Source organism: Pelodiscus sinensis, chromosome 16 (assembly GCF_052426305.1).
Source record: "Pelodiscus sinensis isolate ZL-2025 chromosome 16, ASM5242630v1, whole genome shotgun sequence".
Classification (NCBI taxonomy): Eukaryota; Metazoa; Chordata; order Testudines; family Trionychidae; genus Pelodiscus; species Pelodiscus sinensis.
In genome coordinates, this window is record NC_143067.1 from 1,679,445 (window position 1) to 1,703,452 (window position 24,008).

General features: G+C 62.3%; 2 protein-coding genes across 3 annotated transcripts; one reads left to right on the forward strand and one right to left on the reverse strand.

Annotated features, from left to right (window-relative positions):
* Positions 1-753: 753 nt before the first annotated feature.
* SIMC1 (SUMO interacting motifs containing 1) lies at positions 754-16,487 on the reverse strand. The gene is made up of 10 exons (XM_075900679.2): positions 16,295-16,487; positions 13,258-13,905; positions 11,931-12,160; positions 11,277-11,346; positions 10,503-10,651; positions 10,023-10,223; positions 8,802-8,930; positions 8,024-8,180; positions 5,862-5,946; positions 754-5,079 (listed from the first exon to the last, which is right to left on the reverse strand). Exons 1-10 carry the CDS (start codon positions 16,346-16,348, stop codon positions 4,862-4,864), a joined length of 1,941 nt encoding a protein of 646 aa, XP_075756794.2. The 5' UTR covers positions 16,349-16,487; the 3' UTR covers positions 754-4,861.
* A 15-nt stretch (positions 16,488-16,502) lies between these two features.
* Positions 16,503-22,749, forward strand: THOC3 (THO complex subunit 3). Of its 2 annotated transcripts, none has more exons than XM_075900680.2 (6): positions 16,503-16,775; positions 17,539-17,695; positions 19,057-19,261; positions 21,225-21,386; positions 21,465-21,565; positions 22,057-22,749. In XM_075900680.2, exons 1-6 carry the CDS (start codon positions 16,554-16,556, stop codon positions 22,218-22,220), a joined length of 1,011 nt encoding a protein of 336 aa, XP_075756795.1. In that variant the 5' UTR covers positions 16,503-16,553; the 3' UTR covers positions 22,221-22,749. The 2 variants fall into 2 exon arrangements, with proteins under 2 accessions (XP_075756795.1, XP_075756796.1); XM_075900681.2 differs by having other exon boundaries at positions 16,507-16,736.
* Positions 22,750-24,008: the final 1,259 nt, after the last annotated feature.

A 24,008-nucleotide genomic window follows, 5' to 3' on the forward strand; every position in this document is an offset into this window, starting at 1 on the left:
TCCAACCTGGACCTCTCCCACCACAACTTGAGACCATTGCTCCTTGTTCTGCCACCTGTCACTGTTGAGAACAGCCTCTCTGCAGCCTGCTTGGAACCTCCCTTCAGGAAGTTGAAGGCTGCTCTCAACACCCCCCTCACTCGTCTGTAGACTAAATAGACCCTGCGCTCCTTCAGCCTCTCCTCATAGGTCTCATGCTCCAGCCCCCTAATCATTCTGATCACCCTCTGCTGGACCCTCTCCAATGCGTCCACATCCTTCCTGTAATTGGGGCCCCAGAACTGGTGCAGATGTGGCCTCACCAGAGCCGAATAAAGGGGAAAAATCACATCTCTGGATCTACTGTCAATGCTCCTCTTAGGGTACGTCTAGACTACATGCCTCTGTCGCCAGACACATGTAGATTAGGCTATCAGACATAGTAAAATGAAGTGGTGATTTAAATAATCGCAGCTTCATTTAAATTTACATGGCTGCCACGCTGAGCCGACAGCTATTTGTTGGCTCAGCGCAATAGTCTGGACGCGCGGGTGTCGACATCAAAGGTATTTGTCGACCACCCAGGTAAGCCTGCTGGGATGAGGTTTACCTGGGTGGTCGACAAATACCTTTGATGTCGACACCCGCGCGTCCAGACTATCGCGCTGAGCTGACAAACAGCTGATCAGCTGTTTGTCGGCTCAGCGTGGCAGCCATGTAAATTTAAATGAAGCTGCGATTATTTAAATCACCACTTCATTTTACTATGTCTGGTAGCCTAATCTACATGTGTCTGGTGACAGAGGCATGTAGTCTAGATGTACCCTTAATGCACCATAATATGCCATTAGCCTTCTTAGCTCTAAGGCACACTGTTGACTCCTATCCATCTTCTCATCCACTGTAATTGCCAGGTCCTTTTCTGCAGAACTGCTGCTTAGCCAGTTGGTCCCTAGTCTAACAATGCTTGGGCTTCTTCCATCCCAAGGGCAGGACTCTGCACTTGTCCTTGTTGAACCTCATCTGATTTCATGTGGCTCAATCCTCCAATTTGTCTAAGTCACTCTGGACTCTATCCCTGCCATCGAGCATATCTACCTCTCCCTCTAGCTTAGTGTCATCCGCAAACTTGCTGAGGGTGTAATCCATCCCCTCATCCGGGTCATTAATGAAGATATTGAACAAAACCGGTCCCAGAACTGAACCTTGGGCCACTCTGCTAGAAACCGACCGCCATCCTGACATCGAGCTGTTGATCGCTATCCGCTGGGCCCGACCTTCCAGCCAGCTTTCTATCCATCTTACTGTCCATTTATCCAATCCACATTCCCTTAACTTGCTGGCAAGAATATTGTGGGAGAGCGTATCAAAAGCCTTGCTAAAGTCAAGGTCTATCACATCCACTGACTTTCCCATATCCACAGAGCCAGTTACCTCAGCATAGAAACTAATCAGGTTGGTCAGGCATGACTTGCCCTTCATGAATCCATGCTGACTATTCCTGATCACCTTCCCCTCTTCCAAGTGCTTCACAATGGACTTCTTGAGGATCCCCTCCATGATTTTTTCAGGGACTGAGGTAAGACTGACCGGCCTATAGTTCCCTGGATCATCCTTTTTCCCTTTCTTAAAGATGGGCACTACATTTGCTTTTTTGCAATCATCCGGGATCTTGCCTGATCTCCACGACTTTCCAGAGATAATGGCCAAAGGCTCCTCAGTGACATTTGCCAACTCCCTCAGAACCCTCGGATGTATTAAGTCTGGACCTATGGATTTATGTACATTTAGCTTTTTAAAATAGTTCCTAACCTGTTCTTTACCCACCAAGGGTTGTCCATCTTCATCCCATCTTGCGTCACTTAGCACATTAGTCTGGGAGCTGACCTTGTCCGTGAAGACAGAGGCAAAGAAAGCATTGAGTACTTCAGCTTTTCCCACATCATCTGTCACTAGGTTACCTCCTTCATCCAGCAGGGGCCAACCCCCTCTCTGATCACCACCTTCTTGCTAACATGCCTGTAGAAACCTTTCTTGTTATCCTTCACATCCCTTGCGAGTCACAATTCCAATTGCACTTTCGCCTTCCTGATAACTCCCCTGCATTCTCGAGCTATATATTTATAGCTCTCCTTGGTCATCTGTCCAAGTTTCCACTTTCTGTAAACTCCCTTTTTGTGCTTAAGTTCACCAGGGATTTCCCCTGTAAGCCAGTCCGGTCTCCTACCATGTTTGCTTCTCTTGCTATGCATAGGGATGGTTTCTTTCTGTGCCTTCAGTAAGGCTTCTTTAAAATACTGCCAGCTGTCCTGGACTCCTTTCCCCCTTCATGTTAGAATCCCAGGGGATTCTGCCCATCAGGTCTCTGAGGGAGTTGAAGTCTGCTTTTCTGAAGTCCAAGTTGCGTTTACTACTTTTCTTCCTTTGGTCAGGATCCTGAAATCTACCATCTCATGATCACTGCTTCTTGTCACTTATCACCCACCTCTACTTCCCCTTTTAGTTCCTCCGTGTTTGTGTGCAGCAGGACAAGTTGCACACGGCCCCTGGTCAGATCCTTCAGCACGTGTCCCAGGAAGTTATCCGCAACATTCTCCAAAAACTTCCTGGATTGTCTGTGTACTGCCGTATTGGTGTCTCGACAGATGTCAGGGTGATTAAAGTCCCCCACAAGAACCAGGGCCTGCCATCTGGAAACTTCTCTCAGTTGTCCGAAGAAAGTCTCATCTACCTCACCCACCTGATTCAGCAGCCGGTAGCAGACACCAACTGCAACATCACCTCTGTTGCTTCCACCTCTAAACTTAACCCATAGATTCTCAATGGGCTTTTCTCCCTCTATATACTGGAGTTCTGAGCAATCATAGTGCTCTCTTATATACAGTGCAACTCCTCCTCCTTTTCTCCCCTGCCTGTTCTTCCTGAACAGTCTATACCCTTCCATGACAGCGCTCCAGTCATGCGAGTCATCTCACCACGTCTGTGTTATCCCAATCAAATCGTAGTTCTTGGATTGGGCCAGGGCTTCGAATTCTTCCGGATTGTTACCCAGGCTTCTTGCATTGGTGTACAAACACCTTAGATAACCAGTTGATCTTCCTACCCTCTGCATTTGAATCAGGGGTCCACCTTTGTTGCTTGTTCCTCTTTGCATTTCTTCCCAGTGTCTGACTTCTCCACTCCCCTCAAGGTTTTGGTCACTGTCCCCCAATGAACCTAGTTTAAAGCCCTCCTCACTAGATTTACCAATCAGCAGAGGCTTCTAGATTTCAAACTTTAATTAGTAGCCAACAGTTTCCAGCTGCCAGTCACAGCACACGCTCCATTTGTTGGGGGGGGGGGGGGGGAGAAGGAAAGGGGGGGGGGAAGAAAACCCCACCCCACACTCAAACACAAACTCAGCACACAGCAAAAAAGCCCCAAACACAACACACACCCGCTTCCCTCAAGAGTCCTCCCTCTGCAATCACCTGTTCACAAGATGAGCCATCTCTGCTCCCCTCTGGGCCAGCTTCCAGTTCTGGAGAAGGGGCAGGTGTGTGCTTATTGTGGCTCTTTCTGCTGTTCAGTACATTATCCTGCAATGCACCCCCTCCTTCCCCCCCCCCCAATACCTTCTAGTGCTGACACACTCAAGTGTCTCTGGGCGGGGCTGTTTCCACAGCTCTGAACAGCTGTGTGTAAAACCCAGTGTGTGTGGGCGGGGGGGGGGGGGGGGTGACAGAGCCTCCAACGGCTTCATGCTGTCTGTGACAGCAGCCTAAAAAGCAAACGGCATCAGGAGTTGCAATAAGGTCCATGGCGGGCTGGGGGGTGGGGCGGGGGCCTAGTGGTTAGTGTCCACTTAGCTAGGGATAGGGAGCCTGGGCCCACTCAGTCACTGATCTCTGCCCTATGATCCTAGGGCGGGGGGAGGAGTGGACCCTCTGGTACTTTCCCTGGGTCGCTTCCTACCACCCCCTCTGCTCCTGGTCACAGGAAAGAAAACTGTCACCCCCAGCTAGGCTCAGCATTCTTCTGCACCCCGCCCCCCCTTCCCCAAGCATCTGCAGCAGGGCTCAGCACTGCCCTTGGGCCCCTTCTGTCCCAGCGGGGCCATATACGCATGAGGGGTGCCCGCATTGTTCTGAAACACGGATCTGGCCCGGGCCGGCCCAGTGGCAGCAGAGCAAGGAGCATGGCTACCGGGGGGCTCTCCCGTGGCAGCGTCACTTCCTAGCAGAGCTTAGCGAGAGGCGGGCGCAGCGGCCAAGGGGCTGTACCCGACGCTTTCATCCTCCGCTCTGCCTGCCCCCACACCCCTAGGCTCAGCCTCGGGCAGGGAGACCAGCCAGCTCTCGTTCAGAGCCCTGCAGCCCACAGCCAGGTTCCTCGAGGCCAGCTGCTTGCTCCTCTGCCTGGGGCCCAGGGAGCCCTGCTGTGGCCCAGAGGAGCTGGGTTAACAGGCAAAGCTTGGCTAGGGAGATGCTGCTCTGTCACGTGCAGCCACGAGCCAGGGCCACGGCAGCATGTGACTGGGTAGGAGCACTTCCTCTCCGGGAACGCACTGCCTGAGCGCGTGGCTAGAGCCCATGCCAACTTCGACCTGTCTCATGCTAGTTCTATCCTGGCCTGGCCAGCAGCTAACAAACTGCCCGAGGGCTTCCCCTCTGGCCAGCCCCCACGTTCTCCGGTGGCACCATCCTCCGCGTGCCCAGGTTAGGTTACTGGGAGCTGCAGGACAGGTCCAGCAGGAAAATAATTTAATAGGATCTGTACACACAGTTTCAGGTGGCTTCTCAGGCAGCCTGGCACCTGGCTTTTAACAAAACCGCGGCCATCTGCTGTGAGCAGGCAGCCACCGGGCCCCAAGCTGGCCCTACCCCCGTGCTGGAAGGCTCTGTCAGGCGGTGGTGGCGAGCAGCAGCTCCCGCAGTACGCACACCTTGTCCTTGAGCTGCGGCGGGAGGGGCTGCCCCAGGACCTGCTGCAGCCGGCTGCTGAAGTCCTGGATGTGCATCTCGACATCCGTGGGCATGAGCCTGTCGCTCTCCTGCACCTTGGGTTTGGCATTGGCGATGATTAAATCCATCCGCTCGCTGAGAGAACTTCTTAAGTGCCCTGCCAGAGGAAATGGGGGTGAGAGGGGCTGTTGGCTGCGCAGCTAGGCACCCCCCCCCTTCCATGACTGCAGCGGGGGAGCTGATTTTCAACTTCACTCGACCAAACTGCAGCTGGAAGGCCCCAGCGGGCCAGGCTGTCGGCTGAGCGAGGGAACAAGCAGCACAGTGGACCACAAACCCTTAGGCTGCGTCTAGACTGGCAAGATTTTGCGCAAATACTTTTAATGGAAAATCCATTAAAAGTATTTGCGCAAGAGAGCGTCTACACTGGCACGGATGCTTTTGCGTAAAAGACTTCTTTTGCACACAAGCATCCGTGCCAGTGTGGACGCTCTCTTGCGCAAGAAATTAATGTTGCTGTCTACACTGGCCTCTTGCACAAGAACACTTGCGCAGGAGGGCTTATCCCTGAGCGGGAGCATCAGACTATTTGCGCAAGAAGCCCTGATTTTGTACATTACAACGTCAGTGTTCTTGCGCAAATACTCGCGGCCAGTGGAGACGGGCAAGATTTTACCTAAAAACGTTTGCTTTTGCGCAAAATCTTGCCAGTCTAGATGCAGCTTTAGGGAACAGGCTAATTCCTGGGGGCTGAAGTCTGGTGGCGTGGGCAGGATTGTCCCTGTGTAGGTTCTCCTGTATGTACAGCCGCTCCCAGCAGCTTTCTGGACTGAACGGTGAGAACCCAGCTGCCTGGCTGTGAGGGGCCCTGGGTGGTCTGGCCGACGGATTCTTGCTTGCTCCGACAGGCTGAGCCAGCTCGCGGGTGGGGCTGCTTACCCAGCACTACGTGGTGATAACTCAGCAGCAGTAAATTCAAGTGCTGAAGCATCTCCTCCCAGCGCTGCCACGTCACTTCCTCGTCCTAGGCCAAGAGCAGAGGTGGGGTGAGCAGGCGGCTCTGGGTGCGAGGGGCGGGGCGGGGCGGGGGTGGGATACCTGGTACTGCAGCAGCAGGGAGGAGTGGCCCAGGAAGTACAGGCGGCTCTGGGCGCGAGGGGCGGGGCGGGGGTGGGATACCTGGTACTGCAGCAGCAGGGAGGAGTGGCCCAGGAAGTACAGGCGGCTCTGGGCGCGAGGGGCGGGGCGGGGCGGGATACCTGGTACTGCAGCAGCAGGGAGGAGTGGCCCAGGAAGTACAGGCGGCTCTGGGCGCGAGGGGCGGGGCGGGATACCTGGTACTGCAGCAGCAGGGAGGAGTGGCCCAGGAAGTACAGGCGGCTCTGGGCGCGAGGGGCGGGGCGGGGCGGGATACCTGGTACTGCAGCAGCAGGGAGGAGTGGCCCAGGAAGCACAGGCGGCTCTGGGCGCGAGGGGCGGGGCGGGGGAGGGGCGGGATACCTGGTACTGCAGCAGCAGGGAGGAGTGGCCCAGGAAGTACAGGCGGCTCTGGGCGCGAGGGGCGGGGCGGGGCGGGATACCTGGTACTGCAGCAGCAGGGAGGAGTGGCCCAGGAAGTACAGGCGGCTCTGGGCGCGAGGGGCGGGGCGGGGCAGGATACCTGGTACTGCAGCAGCAGGGAGGAGTGGCCCAGGAAGTACAGGCGGCTCTGGGCGCGAGGGGCGGGGCGGGGCGGGATACCTGGTACTGCAGCAGCAGGGAGGAGTGGCCCAGGAAGTACAGGCGGCTCTGGGCGCGAGGGGCGGGGCGGGGCGGGATACCTGGTACTGCAGCAGCAGGGAGGAGTGGCCCAGGAAGTACAGGCGGCTCTGGGCGCGAAGGGCGGGGCGGGGCGGGATACCTGGTACTGCAGCAGCAGGGAGGAGTGGCCCAGGAAGTACAGGCGGCTCTGGGCGCGAGGGGCGGGGCGGGGCGGGATACCTGGTACTGCAGCAGCAGGGAGGAGTGGCCCAGGAAGTACAGGCGGCTCTGGGCGCGAGGGGCGGGGCGGGGCAGGATACCTGGTACTGCAGCAGCAGGGAGGAGTGGCCCAGGAAGTACAGGCGGCTCTGGGCGCGAGGGGCGGGGCGGGGCGGGATACCTGGTACTGCAGCAGCAGGGAGGAGTGGCCCAGGAAGTACAGGCGGCTCTGGGCGCGAGGGGCGGGGCGGGGCGGGATACCTGGTACTGCAGCAGCAGGGAGGAGTGGCCCAGGAAGTACAGGCGGCTCTGGGCGCGAAGGGCGGGGCGGGGCGGGATACCTGGTACTGCAGCAGCAGGGAGGAGTGACCCAGGAAGTACAGGCGGCTCTGGGCGCGAGGGGCGGGGCGGGGCGGGATACCTGGTACTGCAGCAGCAGGGAGGAGTGACCCAGGAAGTACAGGCGGCTCTGGGCGCGAGGGGCGGGGCGGGGCAGGATACCTGGTACTGCAGCAGCAGGGAGGAGTGACCCAGGAAGTACAGGCGGCTCTGGGCGCGAGGGGCGGGGCGGGGCGGGATACCTGGTACTGCAGCAGCAGGGAGGAGTGGCCCAGGAAGTACAGGCGGCTCTGGGCGCGAGGGGCGGGGCGGGGCGGGGGTGGGATACCTGGTACTGCAGCAGCAGGGAGGAGTGGCCCAGGAAGTACAGGCGGCTCTGGGCGCGAGGGGCGGGGCGGGGCGGGATACCTGGTACTGCAGCAGCAGGGAGGAGTGGCCCAGGAAGTACAGGCGGCTCTGGGCGCGAGGGGCGGGGCGGGGCGGGATACCTGGTACTGCAGCAGCAGGGAGGAGTGGCCCAGGAAGTACAGGCGGCTCTGGGCGCGAGGGGCGGGGCGGGGCAGGATACCTGGTACTGCAGCAGCAGGGAGGAGTGGCCCAGGAAGTACAGGCGGCTCTGGGCGCGAGGGGCGGGGCGGGGCGGGATACCTGGTACTGCAGCAGCAGGGAGGAGTGGCCCAGGAAGTACAGGCGGCTCTGGGCGCGAGGGGCGGGGCGGGGCGGGATACCTGGTACTGCAGCAGCAGGGAGGAGTGGCCCAGGAAGTACAGGCGGCTCTGGGCGCGAGGGGCGGGGCGGGATACCTGGTACTGCAGCAGCAGGGAGGAGTGGCCCAGGAAGTACAGGGTCTTGGGCAGAGACAACTGCAGGGCGGCTGGCACATCACAGCTGTGGTGGAACAGGAGCTCCAGCACCTTACAGCGCAGGAGGGGGCTCTCCATGCTGTTTAAGAAGGCCTCCCTGGAAGAAGGGGCAGGGCTGAGCTGGAGGCACCGCTCAGCAGCCCTGTGCCACGAGCAACTGTCCGGCTGCCCTGCTCCCAGAAGTTGGCACAAACACTCCGACCTCCCTACCCAAGGCCTTGGCGCACGCCTGTCAGTGACTGAGCCGAGTCCCTTGTCACAGGCCCACGCTCTTAGCCGACCGGGGGGCCTCTGACGCAGGGAAGCTCCCCTGGGCTGCGTTTACAAGAGAGCGGGCCTGGGGCCCGGGACGTCTGCTGCATGGCTACTTGTGCACAGCATCAGAGCGAGACTCCTGTCGGGACACCGCCCTGGTGACTTCTGGCAGCCTCACCCCTACTTGCCACTGCCCAGGGACCTGGCCCTGAGCCCCGCTGCTGCTCGGGCCTCTTGCTGATGAAGGGCCCCCGTCGGGGGGGATGTATCAGAGCCTTGGTGTGACCATCCAAGCCAGCTCTCAGACTTCCCAAGGGCCCCTGTGGCCCACTGCCTCACCCGTGAGGGCGCTGTTCCCCTCCCTGCAGGGCGCGTTAGCTGCTCAACAGCCGAGCTGCGGGTGGGCGTAAGCAGAGGGCTCAAGCCATTCCCAGCAAGAAGGGCCACGCTGGGGGGGTCTCACCTTTGGCTCCGCAGAGGAATGTTCACCACGTACGGAAACACCACTTCAGCCATCTTGTTGGTGCTGCAGTTGGGAGACATGTCCACCTCCACCGCCACGGCCAGCATCCTCTGGAGGAGCAGCACCTCCCTAGGCCGGAACAAGCGTTAGGGGCGGCCGGCGCTGCCTGGGACCCTGCTTCAGAACTGCCCTGCCAGCTGGCACGAGGAGGAAGGCTCGGCCCAGTTTCTAGGGGACAGCGGTTACCTCGCACAAAAGCACCGCCCGGACTAGTGCCTGGCCTGCAGGCAGGTGAGAGGCGCGTGGCATCAGCCACTGCTCACGCCATCCCGTGTGCTCCAGCCCCGGGCATCAGCCACTGCTCACGCCACCCCGTGTGCTCCAGCCCCGGGCATCAGCCACTGCTCACGCCATCCCGTGTGCTCCAGCCCCGGGCATCAGCCACTGCTCACGCCACCCCGTGTGCTCCAGCCCCGGGCATCAGCCACTGCTCACGCCACCCCGTGTGCTCCAGCCCAGGGCATCAGCCACTGCTCACGCCACCCCGTGTGCTCCAGCCCCGGGCATCAGCCACTGCTCACGCCACCCCGTGTGCTCCAGCCCAGGGCATCAGCCACTGCTCACGCCACCCCGTGTGCTCCAGCCCCGGGCATCAGCCACTGCTCACGCCATCCCGTGTGCTCCAGCCCCGGGCATCAGCCACTCCTCACGCCACCCCGTGTGCTCCAGCCCCGGGCATCAGCCACTGCTCACGCCATCCCGTGTGCTTCAGCCCCGGGCATCAGCCACTCCTCACGCCATCCCGTGTGCTCCAGCCCCAGGCATCAGCCACTCCTCACGCCATCCCGTGTGCTCCAGCCCCAGGCATCAGCCACTCCTCACGCCATCCCGTGTGCTCCAGCCCCGGGCATCAGCCACTCCTCACGCCATCCCGTGTGCTCCAGCCCCGGGCATCAGCCACTGCTCACGCCACCCCGTGTGCTCCAGCCCAGGGCATCAGCCACTGCTCACGCCATCCTGTGTGCTCCAGCCCCGGGCGGGGCTGTCAGAGGCTCCCTGTGGCACTCACTCCCTTCTGGTCAGAGAACAGGATCTGCCCTGGCCAGGCTGGGCTTCTGGCAAGCAGGCACCATGCTGCAGGCACCGCTTGGCTTTCTCTACTAGAGACCCTGGCTGGCTACATCTCCATCCTACTGGACAGCCTCTTGCCACGGGCCTTACTTCTGGGCCAGGGAAGCGGGGAGAGCAGCCTCTGATCCCCCAGCTTCATCGCCATCCTCTGCCGAGTCTGGCCCGGGGAAGGGGGCGTGGCTGCCGGCTCTGGAGCTGTCCGGCGAGGGACAGGATGCTTCGTGCTGCTGCTCTTGGAGCGGGGAAAATCGAAGTCCGGTAACCGCAGCGACCAGCCACTCGATCACCTCCCTGGCAGGGGAACGTGAATGTTAATCAGGCTGATGCCTGGCTTCCAGCGGCGCGTTCGGACCCACGTCCCGGGCCACGCACTGGGGGAGGGGCTGCGGAGAGCCACGCGCGGTGCCACACAGCCCTCCTGGTCTCGTGCCGTCTGGCCCCCCGGCTGCTCTGACCGCGAGGCATTTCCTGCCGCCAGCCTCCTGGAAGGACAGAGCTGCACTGCGCACCGCGGCCCTGCCTCGAGGGCTCCGGGTTCTCAGTGCCCTGCCCCCGGGGAGGGCTCCTTACTTGACGTTGCTGAAGCACCGGTCGCAGGACAGCACCTTCTTGGCGATGGATTTCTGCAGGCAGCGCAGCCGGAGGTTCAGCTGGAAATCGTCCTCCAGGGTCTGCACCACGTACTGCAGGAACAGGACACGGCCCGGGAGCTTCTCTTCCTGCGGGGCAGAGCGTGGGAAGGTGGAGCCCGAGGCCCCTCGGAGGTGAGAGGGCAGAGGCCAGCGGGGAGACGGACGGGGCAATGGCACACGCTCCAGCAAGGCAGCCAGGGGAGGAAGTGCCTTGCCTGGCTGGCTGAGGGGGCAGCTCCCTGGGGTCCATCACCTCGCTGGGGCTCCCCACGCACCACTGCTGAGGGCCTGGCGGAGCTGAGCCGAGGCGCTGCGAGGCTGGGCTCCGGCACTGCTCCAGGCCCGGTCCGTGGGTCGTCAGAGCGCAGGCGCCCGCAGCAGGTGTGGGGGGGGGGGGGGTATGAAGCCTTGCCAGGACCCCCAGTGGGCGGGGCTGGGCCTCGATGAAGGAGTGAAGGCGGCCGAGCACTGGGCTTCCGCTGTGACTGAAGGCAAGCTCTGAGCAGCCCTGCCAGCGTGGCGTTGGTAGGGCTCGTGGGGCTCCCTGTGCACCAGCCTCCTGCTAGACTTCCTGCGGGGCTGGCGGAGGCCTGGTCTCTCCGACAGGCCTTGCTGTCGGGCTGAGCGCCACAGGCTGTCCAGCAGCTCACCCCCTTCTGCACAGGGAAATACAGGGCAACTACCCCCTCCCCCCCAGAACCATCGCCTGTACCTGCTCCTCCAGGACGTACCGCAGCAGGTCCCAGTCCCAGCCCAGCACAGCCGTGGTAGCTGGGTGAAGCCTGAAACAAGAGAGATTTGCAGGAGCCCCCAGAACTGCTCCCCCATTGTCGGGACGAGGAGCCTGAGCGACAGGCAAAGCAACCCCGAGAACCAGCAGCCCTGCAGCCGTCACTTGCCGGAAGCCCGTCTCCCAGGGTTTCACCCCGGCACCGCGGCCTCCTGCCCGTGGCGGGTGCAGATTCTACAGGCTCAGGACCTCGCAGGGCTGCTCCAGAGCAAGGCACGCTCACGGCGCTCGGGGGAAGGGCCTGCATGGTCCTCTCCACCGTGAGCAGGGCCGAAGCCCGCCCCGCGTCAGACCAGCCAGCGTCCAAGGGGCCGCTTCCCCAAAGCCCATTTCACCCCCGCTACGGCTGGCCGCACCCCCGGAACTCTGGCTTGTTAGCAGGCAGAGCCAGTCCCCCGCAGGCCGCTGCAGCCGGGCCACCTGTGTGTGCCACCCCGGCCGGGCACCAGCCTCCACCAGGCCCTCGGACCCACCGTGCTGGGAAGGGGCCTCCCTGCCGGAGTGTTTGGCGGCCAGCGCCATACGGGGAGCAAGCTCCCGGCCAGGCAGCACGGAGCCGGGGCAGAGAGCACCTACATTTGGATTTTCATCAGCAGCATGTAGGCGTCCTTCAGCAGAGGCCCGGCCTCCGAGCTCAGCAGGATGTTCCTGGTCACGTGGGACACGATCTCCTTCGGGGGGTAATGCTGGCAGGACACGAAGTCCGTGAGGAACTGCAGGGTCCCCCGGGGGAAGTTCTCCTCCATGGTGGTGACCACCATGCTCAGCTTTGTGCTGGGGATGGGCTGGGCCTTCCGGCGGGCGTTCTGTCAGACAGTGAGGCGTCAGCCGTGCGAGGCGCCGTGTCACACGGGGCGCCGTGCAGCCTGCCAGGACTAACCACAGTTTCACCCCCTGCCTGGCTGTGCTTCGTCCCTGGGGCTGGCGGGGGTGGAATGCCCCAGCACGGAAACGTGCCTTAGCTCCCTTTTCGCCGATTTGGGCACTGCCTAGAGCCCTGGCTGGAAAAGGGGTCTCTTTCCCAGGAACTCTCCTGGGGCAGGAGAAAGGGAAGGGTACGCAGCCGGGGGCCGTGCTGCGGTCACCCAGGTGGGGCTAGCTTGGACGGCTACCCAGCCCCAGGTGCAGCACCATGACTACCGACTGGTGCAGCTGGGGGGTGTCATGCCCCGCGGGGGGGCTTTGAGCGATGGCTCAGTCACCCAAAGGCAGCTGTGCTGTCACCCGGCCGGCCCTCTCCAGGAAGCAAGAACGCCCTGCATCCGCCTCTAGGAGCTGAGAAGATGCATCTAGGCCCCGGGCAGTGCAGGCACTCACGGATTGGCCTGCGGGCTTGCCTGCCTCCAGCACAGGAGCCCATCTCAATGGACCGTTGCTGGCCCATGCTGACACCGCCGGGTTCCCGGCTCGCCGGGCCCTTTGCTAACGGGGCATTTCCCCAGCACCAAACCCCAGCAGGACGGCAGAGCTCACAGGCCGGCCCAGCAGTGACGTAAGCTCTGCGCAGTGCTGCCCAGAGGGGATCGGCACAGGCTCATCTGCGCAGAGACCGCACCTTTCCCCTTGGCGCACGCAAGCGGAGACCTGCTGTCCCCTGCCCTCCGCGGGACCTTACCAGGCGCGACCCGCTGTTCGAGCTCTGCCTTGCTGGGGCGCTGCTCGGTACTGAGCGGGCACAAGGCAGCCAGAGGCCAGGACGGGCGCATTGCAGAGGAGGTGGCCAAACCCCAAGTCATTGGTAACCCCCCCCCCCCCGAATTTGCAGTGCGCTGGCTGCAGGCTGGGATGTTGAGCCACAGAGCCCGGCTGACGGGAAAGGCCAGGGGCGCAGCCCAAGCATCGCCCCCCCATATGAGAGGCGCCACCTGGCCCCGGGAGGGAGGCAGGGGCCCCACGTGCTTACCTGGCGGGTTTCCTCGTCCTGTACCACTCCCTGGAGGAACAAGTGGTGCACCGGCATCCTCCTGAAGTAGCGCAGCTTATGCAGCCAGGCCTTGTTGACCAGCCTCCGCCTGCCTGGCTCGGGGGGTTCCTGCTTCGCTGCACCCAGCACCCAGCGACTAGTCTCCAGCAAAGGCCGCTCTGGAGACCCGCGGCCGCTTGCAGGGGGGCAGCTGGAGCGGTCGGGAGAGAGTCTCTGAGCCGGGGGCAGGGGCCCGCAGTCCGGGTCGTCCCTTGGCTGGCAGCTACTGAGAGGTTCGGGGACGGAGCAGTCCGAGCCTGCCCTCCAGCTGCTGGCCGAGGAGAAGGAGAACACGTCGGAGTCCAGCTGGAGGCTGGCTAGGGAGCCCAGGTCACTGTTAATGGTGGTGCTGCTGCTGCTGGAGTCGGAGGAGAAACAGCCTCCCCCGTGGGTGCCCTTTGTCTCCGCGTGGGCTCTGTCCCAGGGGGCCCCGCAGCCTTGCTCGGCCTCCTCTTTGCTTTCCTGCTTTACGGCGGGGAGCAGGGGGCCGTGGGGAGGGAGCGCACACTCCGCGCCGACCTCGGGGGAGCCCTCCCCCTCGGTCAGGTCAATCACCGCCAAGTCCTCGCCCGTCAGATCAATGACCTCCTGGGGGGAGAGAGAGCCGTCAGTGCTGCCGGCAGGGGCGCCCCCAAGCCTTGGGGCCCCAGGACGGAGCTCAGCTTCAACAGCCCACATGAAAGTCTTCCTCACGGGCAGCATCAGCACCCAGAAGGCCCTGCCGGGACCCCACGCTCACCCGTGAAGAAAGAGGGTTGAAAGATGGGAGCGGGCTCCCGGCAGAGTCACAGGAAGGGTTAAAAGACTCAAGAACAAACGTCAGAGACCCCCGGAGCTCAAGCTATTTCGCTTGACAAAGAGATGGCTAAGGGGAGACTTGGGCACAGTCTGGGTGTAGCTACGTGGGGCTTCGACGTATCAAGGACTCACGATCCAATGGCCAGAAGCAGAAACTAGACTAATTTAGACTAGAAATAAGGCCAATGTGGAAGAGTGACGGTAATTAGCCCCGGGCCAGCCTACCAAGGGCCGGGGCGGATTCTCCAGCCCTGGCAATTCTGAAATAAAGAGCAGATGTTTTTTCTAAATGCTCTGCTCTTCGCAGCCAGCGCCTCGGGATTTGGCCCAGAAATTCAGAGCCGCCTTCGGTTCTGCTGCTCAGATGCGAGCACAGCGGCCCTCTTCTAGCCTTAGAATCACGGAGGGGTTTATGCAAGCCAGTGCTGACCCAGAGTGCCGAGAGGTCGAAATACGGCAACTAGTCATGGTGAAAGTAATTTACAAAGCATGCTGGTACAGGAGCCCAGCTCCCGGGGCCCCAGTGGGAAGGGGTGGAGGTCAGCTTCCCCCAGCCGGCCTTTCAAACCAGGGCCTTTAAACCACCAGGCCCTGGGGCAGCTGCCACTTTTGCTCACCCCCTCATGGGCTGTGCCCAGGACGGTAGGGGCAGCCACTTCTCTCCGGCACGCCGTACCCACCCACTTCCACCCCGCTGCCGGGGCACGAGGAACTGGACTGAGAACAGCCCCTCTCAACTCGCAGGGCCTCAGCCAACAGGATAAGCATTGGCAGCCACTGCAAACCTGAGCCATGTCTGGCCCCCGAGCCAGCCAAAGTGCTGGTACCCCTGCCAGCCACACCAGCTGACTGGCTCTGAGGATCAGGCCTGGCCCATGGAGGTCTGGTTAGGCATAGTGAGTGCGTGCATGTGCACACAGGGGGGCGCCCGGCGGGAAGCCAGGGATGGTGGTGCACAGGGGCTAAAGCAGTGGGGCATGAGAGTTTGGTTTTGGGGTTGGGCAGCGAGGGGGATGCAGGGGAGCAGCACGGGGCGGTGTGTGGGGGCAGCACCGGGGGGCCAAGAGGGGCATGGGGAGGCAGCACCAGGGGGCCAAGAGGGGTGCAAGGGGTTGTGGGGGGGCATAGCGCTGGGGGGCCCAGAGGAGCGCAAGGTATGTGTGAGGGGCAGCGGGGGGGCCCAGTGGTGCAGGGGAACAGTGGGGGGCCCAGAGGAGTATGGGGGCAGGGGCAGATATAGGGCAGGGCGAGAGGGGCGACTGCCCTGGGCCCCGCGCATGCGCCGTGGCAAAGGGGGGCCCCGCGAAATTGGACTGCCCTGAGCCCCGCAAAAGGGGCACCTGCCCCTGCATGGGGGGCAGCACTGGGGGGCCCAGCGGTGCAGGGGGAACAGTGGGGGGCCCAGAGGGACATGGGGGGTGTGTGCGGGTAGAACTGGGGGGCCCAGAGGGGCATCGGGCGCGGGGGGGCACGGGGCTGTGGGGGGGGGGCGGGAGTCTGGTGCCGGGGCGGGAGTCTGGTGCCGGGGCGGGGGGCCCAGAGGGGTTCGGGTGTGTGTGGGGGGCAGCACTGGGGGGCCCAGGCAGGTGCAGGGTGGCGCGAAGCTGTGGGGGGGCAGCACTGGGGGCGCGGGGGGGCCCAGAGGGACATGGGGGGTGGGGGCAGCACTGGGGGCGCGGGGGGGCCCAGAGGGGTGCGGGTGTGTGGGGGGGGCCCAGGCAGGTGCAGGGTGGCGCGAAGCTGTGGGGGCAGCACTGGGGGGCCCAGCGGTGCAGGGGGAACAGTGGGGGGCCCAGAGGGACATGGGGGGTGGGGGCAGCACTGGGGGCGCGGGGGGGCACGGGGCTGTGGGGGGCGGAAGCGGCGGGAGTCTGGTGCCGGGGCGGGGGGCCCAGAGGGGTGCGGGTGTGTGGGGGGGGCCCAGGCAGGTGCAGGGTGGCGCGAAGCTGTGGGGGGCAGCACTAGGGGCGCGGGGGGGCACGGGGCTGTGGGGGGGCGGGAGTCGGGTGCCGGGGCGGGGGGGGCCCAGAGGGACATGGGGGGTGGGGGCAGCACTGGGGGCGCGGGGGGGCACGGGGCTGTGGGGGGGCGGGAGTCGGGTGCCGGGGCGGGGGGGCCCAGAGGGACATGGGGGGTGGGGGCAGCACTGGGGGCGCGGGGGGGCGGGGCCGGGACTCACCGCGTGGCCCCGCTCCGAGCCCGAGTGGCGGGTGCGCGCGGCGCCCTCGGCCATGCCCCGCCCCGCGCCGCGCGGGGGCGCTCACGGGGGCCGGGGGGGCAGGCGGCTGGGAGCGGCCCGAGGGGTCCGCGCGCGGCTGCAGGCGGGGCCTGTGACCCGTGCACGGGCCGGCCGCGCGGGGGCGCTGCAGCGCGGGGGGAGGGGCGACGTCCCGCCCCTGGCGCCGGAAGCGGAAGCGGAAGCGCGGGCGGCGGTTGCCATGGCGCTCTCGCCGTACGTGCAGGCCATGCAGGAGCTGTTCCGGGCCAACACGCGCAGCCGCGAGTTCCCGGCGCACGGCGCCAAGGTGCACTCGGTGGCCTGGAGCTGCTGCGGCCGCCGCCTCGCCTCGGGCTCCTTCGACAAGACCGCCAGCGTCTTCGTGCTGGAGAAGGACCGGCTGGTGCGCCCCCCCGGGGCGGGGCTCCGGGCGGGGCGGGAGGTGCTAGGGGGCGGGGCTGGTGGTGGGAGGGGGCGGGGCTGGGGGGCTTGGCCTGGGGTGGGAGGTGCTAGGGGGCGGGGCTGGTGGTGGGAGGGGGCGGGGCTGGGGGGCTTGGCCTGGGGTGGGAGGTGCTAGGGGGCGGGGCTGGGGTGGGAGGGGGCGGGGCTGGGGGGCTTGGCCTGGGATGGGAGGTGCTAGGGGGCGGGGCTGGGGGGCTTGGCCTGGGATGGGAGGTGCTAGGGGGCGGGGCTGGGGTGGGAGGGGGCGGGGCTGGGGGGCTTGGCCTGGGATGGGAGGTGCTAGGGGGCGGGGCTGGGGGGCTTGGCCTGGGGTGGGAGGTGCTAGGGGGCGGGGCTGGTGGTGGGAGGGGGAGGTGCTAGGGGGCGGGGCTGGGGGCTTAGCCTGGGGTGGGAGGTGCTGGGGGGGCGGGGCGGGGGTAGGGGGCTCTGGCCGGGGCGGGAGGTGCTGTGGGGGCGGGGCGGGGGTAGGGGGCTCTGGCCGGGGCGGGAGGTGCTGTGGGGGCGGGGCGGGGCTAGGGGGCTCCGGCCGGGGCGGGAGGGGCTGGGGGGGCTGGAGCCCGCAGCCCGCGACGTGTTTGGGGGGTTGGGGATCGTTCAGTCCACAGAAGAGCGGGGGGGGGGGGGCGGGGTTGAGAGCAGCCTGCGGCTCCCGGGGAGGCCAGAGGCTCTTCTCAGTGGGGCAGGGCGAGGGGCTCGAGGCTGGCGGGGGCGGGGGGTGAAGGAGAACAATTCTCTTCCTGTAGGTGAAGGAGAACAATTATCGTGGCCACGGGGATAGTGTGGATCAGCTGTGCTGGCACCCCAGTAACCCCGACCTCTTTGTTACCGCCTCTGGAGACAAAACCATCCGTATTTGGGACGTCCGCACCACGAAGTGCATCGCTACCGTGAACACCAAAGGTGGGTGCTGATGTGAGGAGGTTAGAGGGACCCGCACATCTCAGTACAGCTACAAACACTGCTTCTTTTGCAAATGCATCCTGCTCCCAACATGGATGCCAGTAAATTCAGGAAACCTGAGAGCTCTATATGATCAGGGCTTGACAAACTATAGAATCTACTCACCCGTGGCGAGTAGATTTCAGCTGCACACCCCATTTACCGGTGGCATGCGCATGCTCAGTGCGGGGCTGGCGAGCAGCTTTCACTGCCATTTGTCAAGCTCTGTATATGATGATTGTGTGGCAATTGCATCTTTCTGGCTCTTAGTAGCAAATTATAACTATACATTACACCAGGGGTTCCCAACCTTTTTTGGCTCCCGTACCTCCTTGACAAGCTTCTTGTTCCCCAGGTTGGGAACCCCTGCATTACACTATCTCCAGGGAGAATTTGTGTGTGTACCCAGCATTAGCCATGTTCTGACACAGTGTTAAACACCTGAACCTGTTTACATTAGCGCTAGGATTGGTGGAGGTGCACTGATGTTAGACTGTCTCAAAATCTCTCTGGTGTGTGGCTCTAGGGAGAAGGGATAGCTAGAAGTTAGAAAAAAACGTTGAGTCCTCCCATTTCTATTTTTTAAGCACCTTTTCTTCCAAGGTTTCGTTACATATTCATTCCAGTCAGTATATAGGTGGTATATAGGTGCGGGAAATGTGTGCTAGGGTGCTATGCAGGTGAATCCTGCTCTCCCTAACTCAGCTGGGATTAGCAGCACCCCTGCAAATTGTTCCAACACCCCTGAGTCACTACTATGTCAAAAAATTGTTCAAAAACAAGGAGGAGTCCTCTGGCGCCTTAAAGATTAACGGACATATGTGGGCATAAGCTTTCGGGGGTAAAAAGCACTTTGTCAGATGTATGGTTTTTACCCACGAAAGCTAATGCCCAAATATATCTGGTAGACTTTAAGGTGCCACAGGGCACCTCGTTTCCATAGATACAGACTCACGTGGCTACTCCTCTGAGATGAGAGATTTGTTGCACAATTTATTTAGCCTGGCAATTTATTTTAGTGGCTGTGCAGAGAGATTTAGACAGGGAAGAGACATGCAACAGGAGTAATCGTGATTCTCTGTTTTGAGGCCACAGTTCTGTTCAGTTAATTTCCCTTAAAGCTTTCGTAGTTGTGGAGCAGCTAGTCAGGCAAAGCTAGGCTGTTACATGTTAAGCTTGGTGCTGTCTGCATTTTGCCACTCAAGGCAGAAGGTTTGTGGGGCAGACCTGGGTTAAACGTACAAGAGTCTGTCTATGACACATGAGTGGCTCTTGCCCCCATTAGTGGTGCGGGAGGACCTGCCCACTCTCTTCCATTCCAGGAGAGAACATTAATATCTGCTGGAGCCCCGATGGCCAGACCATTGCTGTGGGAAATAAGGATGATGTGGTCACCTTCATTGATGCCAAAACACATCGCTCCAAGGCTGAGGAGCAGTTTAAGTTTGAGGTGAATGAGATTTCCTGGAACAATGATAACAACATGTTCTTCCTCACCAACGGAAACGGCTGCATCAACATCCTCAGGTACTTCCCGGCATGGTCTCTAGTGCGGGGCCCCCCTCTTACATCTCCTGCCCTGCTCCCTCGGGCTGTCTTTCCTTCTCATGGCTCTTGTGTAGACTGATTGCCTTGGCAATAGCTGAGGGCTACAGTGTGGTGTGGTTGGGGGGCGTGTGCTGTCATAAGCTGGCTGGTAGACGAGGCTGAGAGGTTCCCAATGGGGCTCTAGTCTGCTGTCCTTTGATCGCTAACCCTTTAGGGTTCCTTGCTGGGGGTGGGCCTTAGGGGGTGGGCCTATCTCAGGGGAACAGGGTGTTAAAAGAAATGGGAGTTTTGCGAGGCAGATGTACCTAGTAACGGCTCCAGCACGAGACTGGGAAGCACAGGACACCGGGTGCACAGAGGTGGGAGATCGCTGTGAAGTTATCCCCTGCGACACAGATTCAGCGATGAGGCTGCACCCATCTCTGACCCAGCGCAAGGACTGGGTCTACCCCCAGAAAACCTCAGGGTCCTGCACCTCTATGCTAGGTGCACCAGGTGTGGGCAACTCATGGCCCTCAGATTCCAAGTATGGGCTCTTGAGACCAGGGTGGCTGAACTGGAGGAGCTAAAAGAGAGGGAGGTACACTGCAGAGACTTCCAGGGTCACAGTAGAGCAGTCCCCCCTCCTTCCCTCTCCCCCCCCCCCCCCCCATCTGACAGCCTCTGTGCTGTTGAGGGGAAGGAAAGTCTTGAATAACATCAAGCTCGAGCAATCCCATAATTGGGACCTCCCTTCCAGATGATGTCATGGTGCTCCTCTGGGGCCCACTTACTAAGAGACAGGTAAACAGTAATGGGGGATTTGGTCATTAGAAATATAGCTAGTCAGTGTGTGATTACCAGGAAAACTGCTGGGTGAATTGCCTGCCAGGTGTGAAGGTTGCAGATCTCTCAAGACATAGACACAGTGCTGGGGAGTAGCCAGTGGTCAGGTAGGTACCAGTGACATGGGGCAGAGGACCTGGAGGTCCCATTTAGGCTGCTCAGTAAGTCTAGCACCTCCATGGTAGTGTTCTCTGAAATGTTCCGAGTTCCATGCACAGAGCCGGGAAGACAGGCAGAACTTCAGGGTTTCAATGCATGGGTGAAATGATGGGGTTGGCCGGAGAGATTTAGGCAACCTTTTGGGAAAGGAACCTATACAGGAAGGCTGGGCTCCACCTAAACCAAAATGGCACTGGACTGTAACGTGAAAAGGTGGTAGGGGATTTTGAAACGAAGAGCTGTCAGAGTTAAGACCGAAAAGACCATGATGTCGCTATAGAAACCCGTGGTATGCCCACATCTTGAATATTGGGTGCGGCTCTGGTGCCCCATCTCAAAAACATTTTTTTGACTAAGAAAAGGTACAGAGAAGGGCAACAAATGATCTGAGGCAAGGAACAGCTTCCGGGTGAGCAGAGATGGGAAAGACTGGGACTAATCTTACAAAAGAGATGGCTTGGGGGATATGATGGAAGACTGTAAGATCGTGACTGGAGCGGAGATGGTGAATAAGGAAGTGTTACTTACCTGTTCGCAAGAACCAGGGGTCATTGAATGAAAGTAACAGGCAGCAGGTTTAAAACAACCAAAGGAAGTACAGTCGGCCAAAATGAGAACTGAGTTAAAAAGCTCGGATAAGGCCCTGGAGCTCGGTCCACCAATGGCTGTGGATAAGCTGCTCGGGGATGCAAACCCGTGTTCTGGTGTCCCTAACCATTGAGCGCCTGAAGCTGGGAGCGGCCAGTGGGATGGGTCACTTGCTAATCCTTCTGAAGCACCTGGCATTGGCCACTGTTGGAAGGCAGGTTCCTGGGCGAGAGGTTCTGGCTTGGTCTGCAGCCCAGCTTCCTGGGTGTTGGGCCGGGCACGCAGCGCCCTGCTGTGGAGGGCACTTGGGCCCTGCAGTGTTGGGGATGGGCTCTTTCATTTCACTCTGCTCTCTCCTGTGCACCTACAGCTACCCAGAGCTGAAGCCCATCCAGTCAATCAACGCTCACCCATCAAACTGCATCTGCATCAAGTTTGACCCCATGGGGAAGTACTTTGCCACGGGAAGTGCAGATGCTCTGGTCAGCCTGTGGGATGTGGATGAGCTGGTGTGCGTGAGATGCTTCTCCAGGTAGGTGACCCTGCCTGTTGTCTTTCCTCCTCCGCCCCTGGTGCTGGGGAAATCCCTCTGACCCACCCTGTGCTGCAGGCTGGACTGGCCCGTGAGAACGTTGAGTTTTAGCCACGATGGGAAGATGCTGGCGTCGGCGTCGGAGGATCACTTCATCGACATTGCCGAGGTGGAGACAGGTAACGGCGCAGGCGGCCGGTGTCTCTGAGGACTGGTGGGTTTGCACAGCAGGGCGGTGGCGGGGCAGCAGTGATGGGGCGGGAGCGGCGGGTCAGGCGACCGGTGGGTGTGCAGGGCAGTGGCGGGGTGGGAGCGGCGGGGCAGGCGACCGGTGGGTTTGCAGGGCAGTGGCGGGGTGGGAGCGGCGGGGCAGGCGACCGGTGGGTTTGCACAGCAGGGCAGTGGTGGGGCAGGAGCGATGGGGCAGTGGCGGGGGAATGCAGGGCAGGCGATCGGAGGGTTTGCAGGGCAGTGGCGGGGGAATGTGGGGCGGGCGACCGGAGAGTTTGCATGGCAGGGCAGTGGCAGGGCAGGTCGCCGGAGAGGGTTGTGTCGATTGCGACTCTCGCCTGGTCTCGCTGAAGACAAGGCGCACGAGGGCGCGGTTCTCCCTCCCCCGGTGAGGGGCAGGCTCTGCTCCTGGCTCACGCCCTGCTGTTTCTCGCTGCAGGGGAGAAGCTGTGGGAGGTGCAGTGTGAATCCCCCACCTTCACAGTGGCCTGGCACCCCAAGAGGCCTTTGCTGGCCTTCGCCTGTGACGACAAAGACGGCAAGTACGACAGCAGCCGGGAGGCCGGCACCGTCAAGCTCTTCGGCCTCCCCAACGACGCGTGATGGGCACCCAGCAGGCCTGGGAGGGGCAGAGAGGTGGGGCTGCTCCCCAGCCCCGCTCTGCGCTGCCATGACCTCTGCCTCGGGATAGGCCGGCTTCTCCCTGGGCTTGGCTGCCTGGCTCCTGGCATGGCTGTGGCCCTCAGTGCAGCCGCCGGTGCCCTGCCCTCTGGACCTTTGTTCACAGCAGCCGCCTAGCAAGAACACGGGCTGCCACAGAGCCATCACGGCTCAGCAGTCTGGGGCAGGCCCACGCTCGGCCTCTCTGGGGGGAAGGAGCCCAGCCCAGTGGGACTGAACTAGCCGTGACTGTTGAACCCCCAGCTGCTACGACCGATCATTCCCCTTCCTTCCCCTGCCCCCACTCTCTGCGGGCTGGGAATCCCCGGGAGGCTGTGGCTCGTCCCTCCTTTGGGAGAGGCTGGTGGCTATTTGCCCCATTGCTGCCTGTGGGGGCAGGAGGGGGTGTGACTTGTGGGGCTCTTTGTACCTGTGCAAAGTCCTGCTCAGTAAAGAAGCGAGGCCTGGCCAAGGGAGTCTGTAGCGCATGGTGTGCAGGCTGCTGTCAGCCGGCGGGGTGCAGGGCGACTGCCCTCTGCCCAGGGACGTGGCTGCAGAGGTGGGGTCCTGCACTCCGGCACCTGGGGCGAGCCTGGCTCCTTGCCAGCCCGGGCCTCAGAGTGGAGGGGCCGTCCCCTCCTGAGCCGAGTGCCCTCCGGCCCTGCACACGCCTTCTCACGTGGGCAAGCAGCCTGCCTGTGCGTGCGGGAAACAGTGCCCGGGTGGCTCTTCAGAGACCCCGCAAGTGTGTGAGGTGGCCTCCCAGGGGGTCTCTGAGCACTTCACGGACAGCAGGGGCCTGCGGGTCAGAGGGGCTGAGCCCCTCAGGCGGGGGTGCGCTCCAGCGTGGCCATGACTCCAGGCCAACGTTCTCCCGTCTATTGAGAGAGGCCAGGGCCTGTCCCGGGCTGGGTGTGGAGCCTGGCTCGCAGGTCCCTTCCTGCGGCGTCTGGGTCTGGTGCTGGCTGCCAGCACCTTGGCTGGGCCCCCTCCCCAAAGAGCTCGCACCCGGCTGCCTGCTTGCTGGCGCTGGGCACAGGCCTGTGAGGGGGCAGTGTCTCCACCAGAGGGCGGTGTGCCCGCAGCCGAGCTGCCACTTGGGCCTGGCTGGCTGGTGGCTGCTCACACCCTAACCGGCTGGAGCTGGTGGCAGAGCTGGGAGGAGAAGTGGCTGTGTCCTGCGCTGCTAGCCGGGCTTCCGGAGCAGATCAGGCTGCCTGGTGGCTCCGGTCAGGCCTCTTCCCCCTCCCCCGCCGAGGGCCTGGGGCTGCCCTGGACGGGTGGGCCAGACACCAGCCTCTGGCTGCCTGTGCCGCAAGCTGCAGGGCGGCTGCCCCAGGGCCCAGCAAACAGCAGCTCTAGGGCCATGTAGGTCTGTTCCTCCAGCTCCCTGCTGCCCCCCCGGAGCCCCGGCCCACTTGAGCGCTGGTGGGGGGTGCCGGGGATTCCCAGACACTGGCCAGCTCCCAGCAGCCCACTGGGTGCCCTAGCCCTGCCCCCCCCCCGGAGCCCTGGCCACTGCAGTGAACAGGTGAGCGCTGGTGGGGGGTGCCGGGGATTCCCAGACACTGGCCAGCTCCCAGCAGCCCACTGGGTGCCCTAGCCCTTTCCACGAGCAGGGCGCTACTGCTCTGCCTTGGGGGTTAGATGCCCCAGGGGCCCCTGTAGCTAGAGCCAGTGGGGCTGTGGCCGCTCCTAGCCAGTGGAGCCGCAGCCCAAGCCGGGCATGGC

Bases quoted from the DNA above. Each gene is read 5' to 3' on its own strand.
- SIMC1 (XM_075900679.2), bottom strand. From the start codon at position 16,348: ATGGCCGAGGGCGCCGCGCGCACCCGCCACTCGGGCTCGGAGCGGGGC. The intron at 11,347-11,930 runs GTAGGTGCTCTC...CTCTTGTTTCAG, and splicing joins CTGCTGATGAAAATCCAAAT to GCTTCACCCAGCTACCACGG. The intron at 5,947-8,023 runs GTATCCCGCCCC...CTCTTGGCCTAG, and splicing joins CCCTGCTGCTGCAGTACCAG to GACGAGGAAGTGACGTGGCA.
- THOC3 (XM_075900680.2), top strand. From the start codon at position 16,554: ATGGCGCTCTCGCCGTACGTGCAGGCCATGCAGGAGCTGTTCCGGGCC. The intron at 19,262-21,224 runs GTACTTCCCGGC...GTGCACCTACAG, and splicing joins GGCTGCATCAACATCCTCAG to CTACCCAGAGCTGAAGCCCA. The intron at 21,566-22,056 runs GTAACGGCGCAG...TTCTCGCTGCAG, and splicing joins CATTGCCGAGGTGGAGACAG to GGGAGAAGCTGTGGGAGGTG.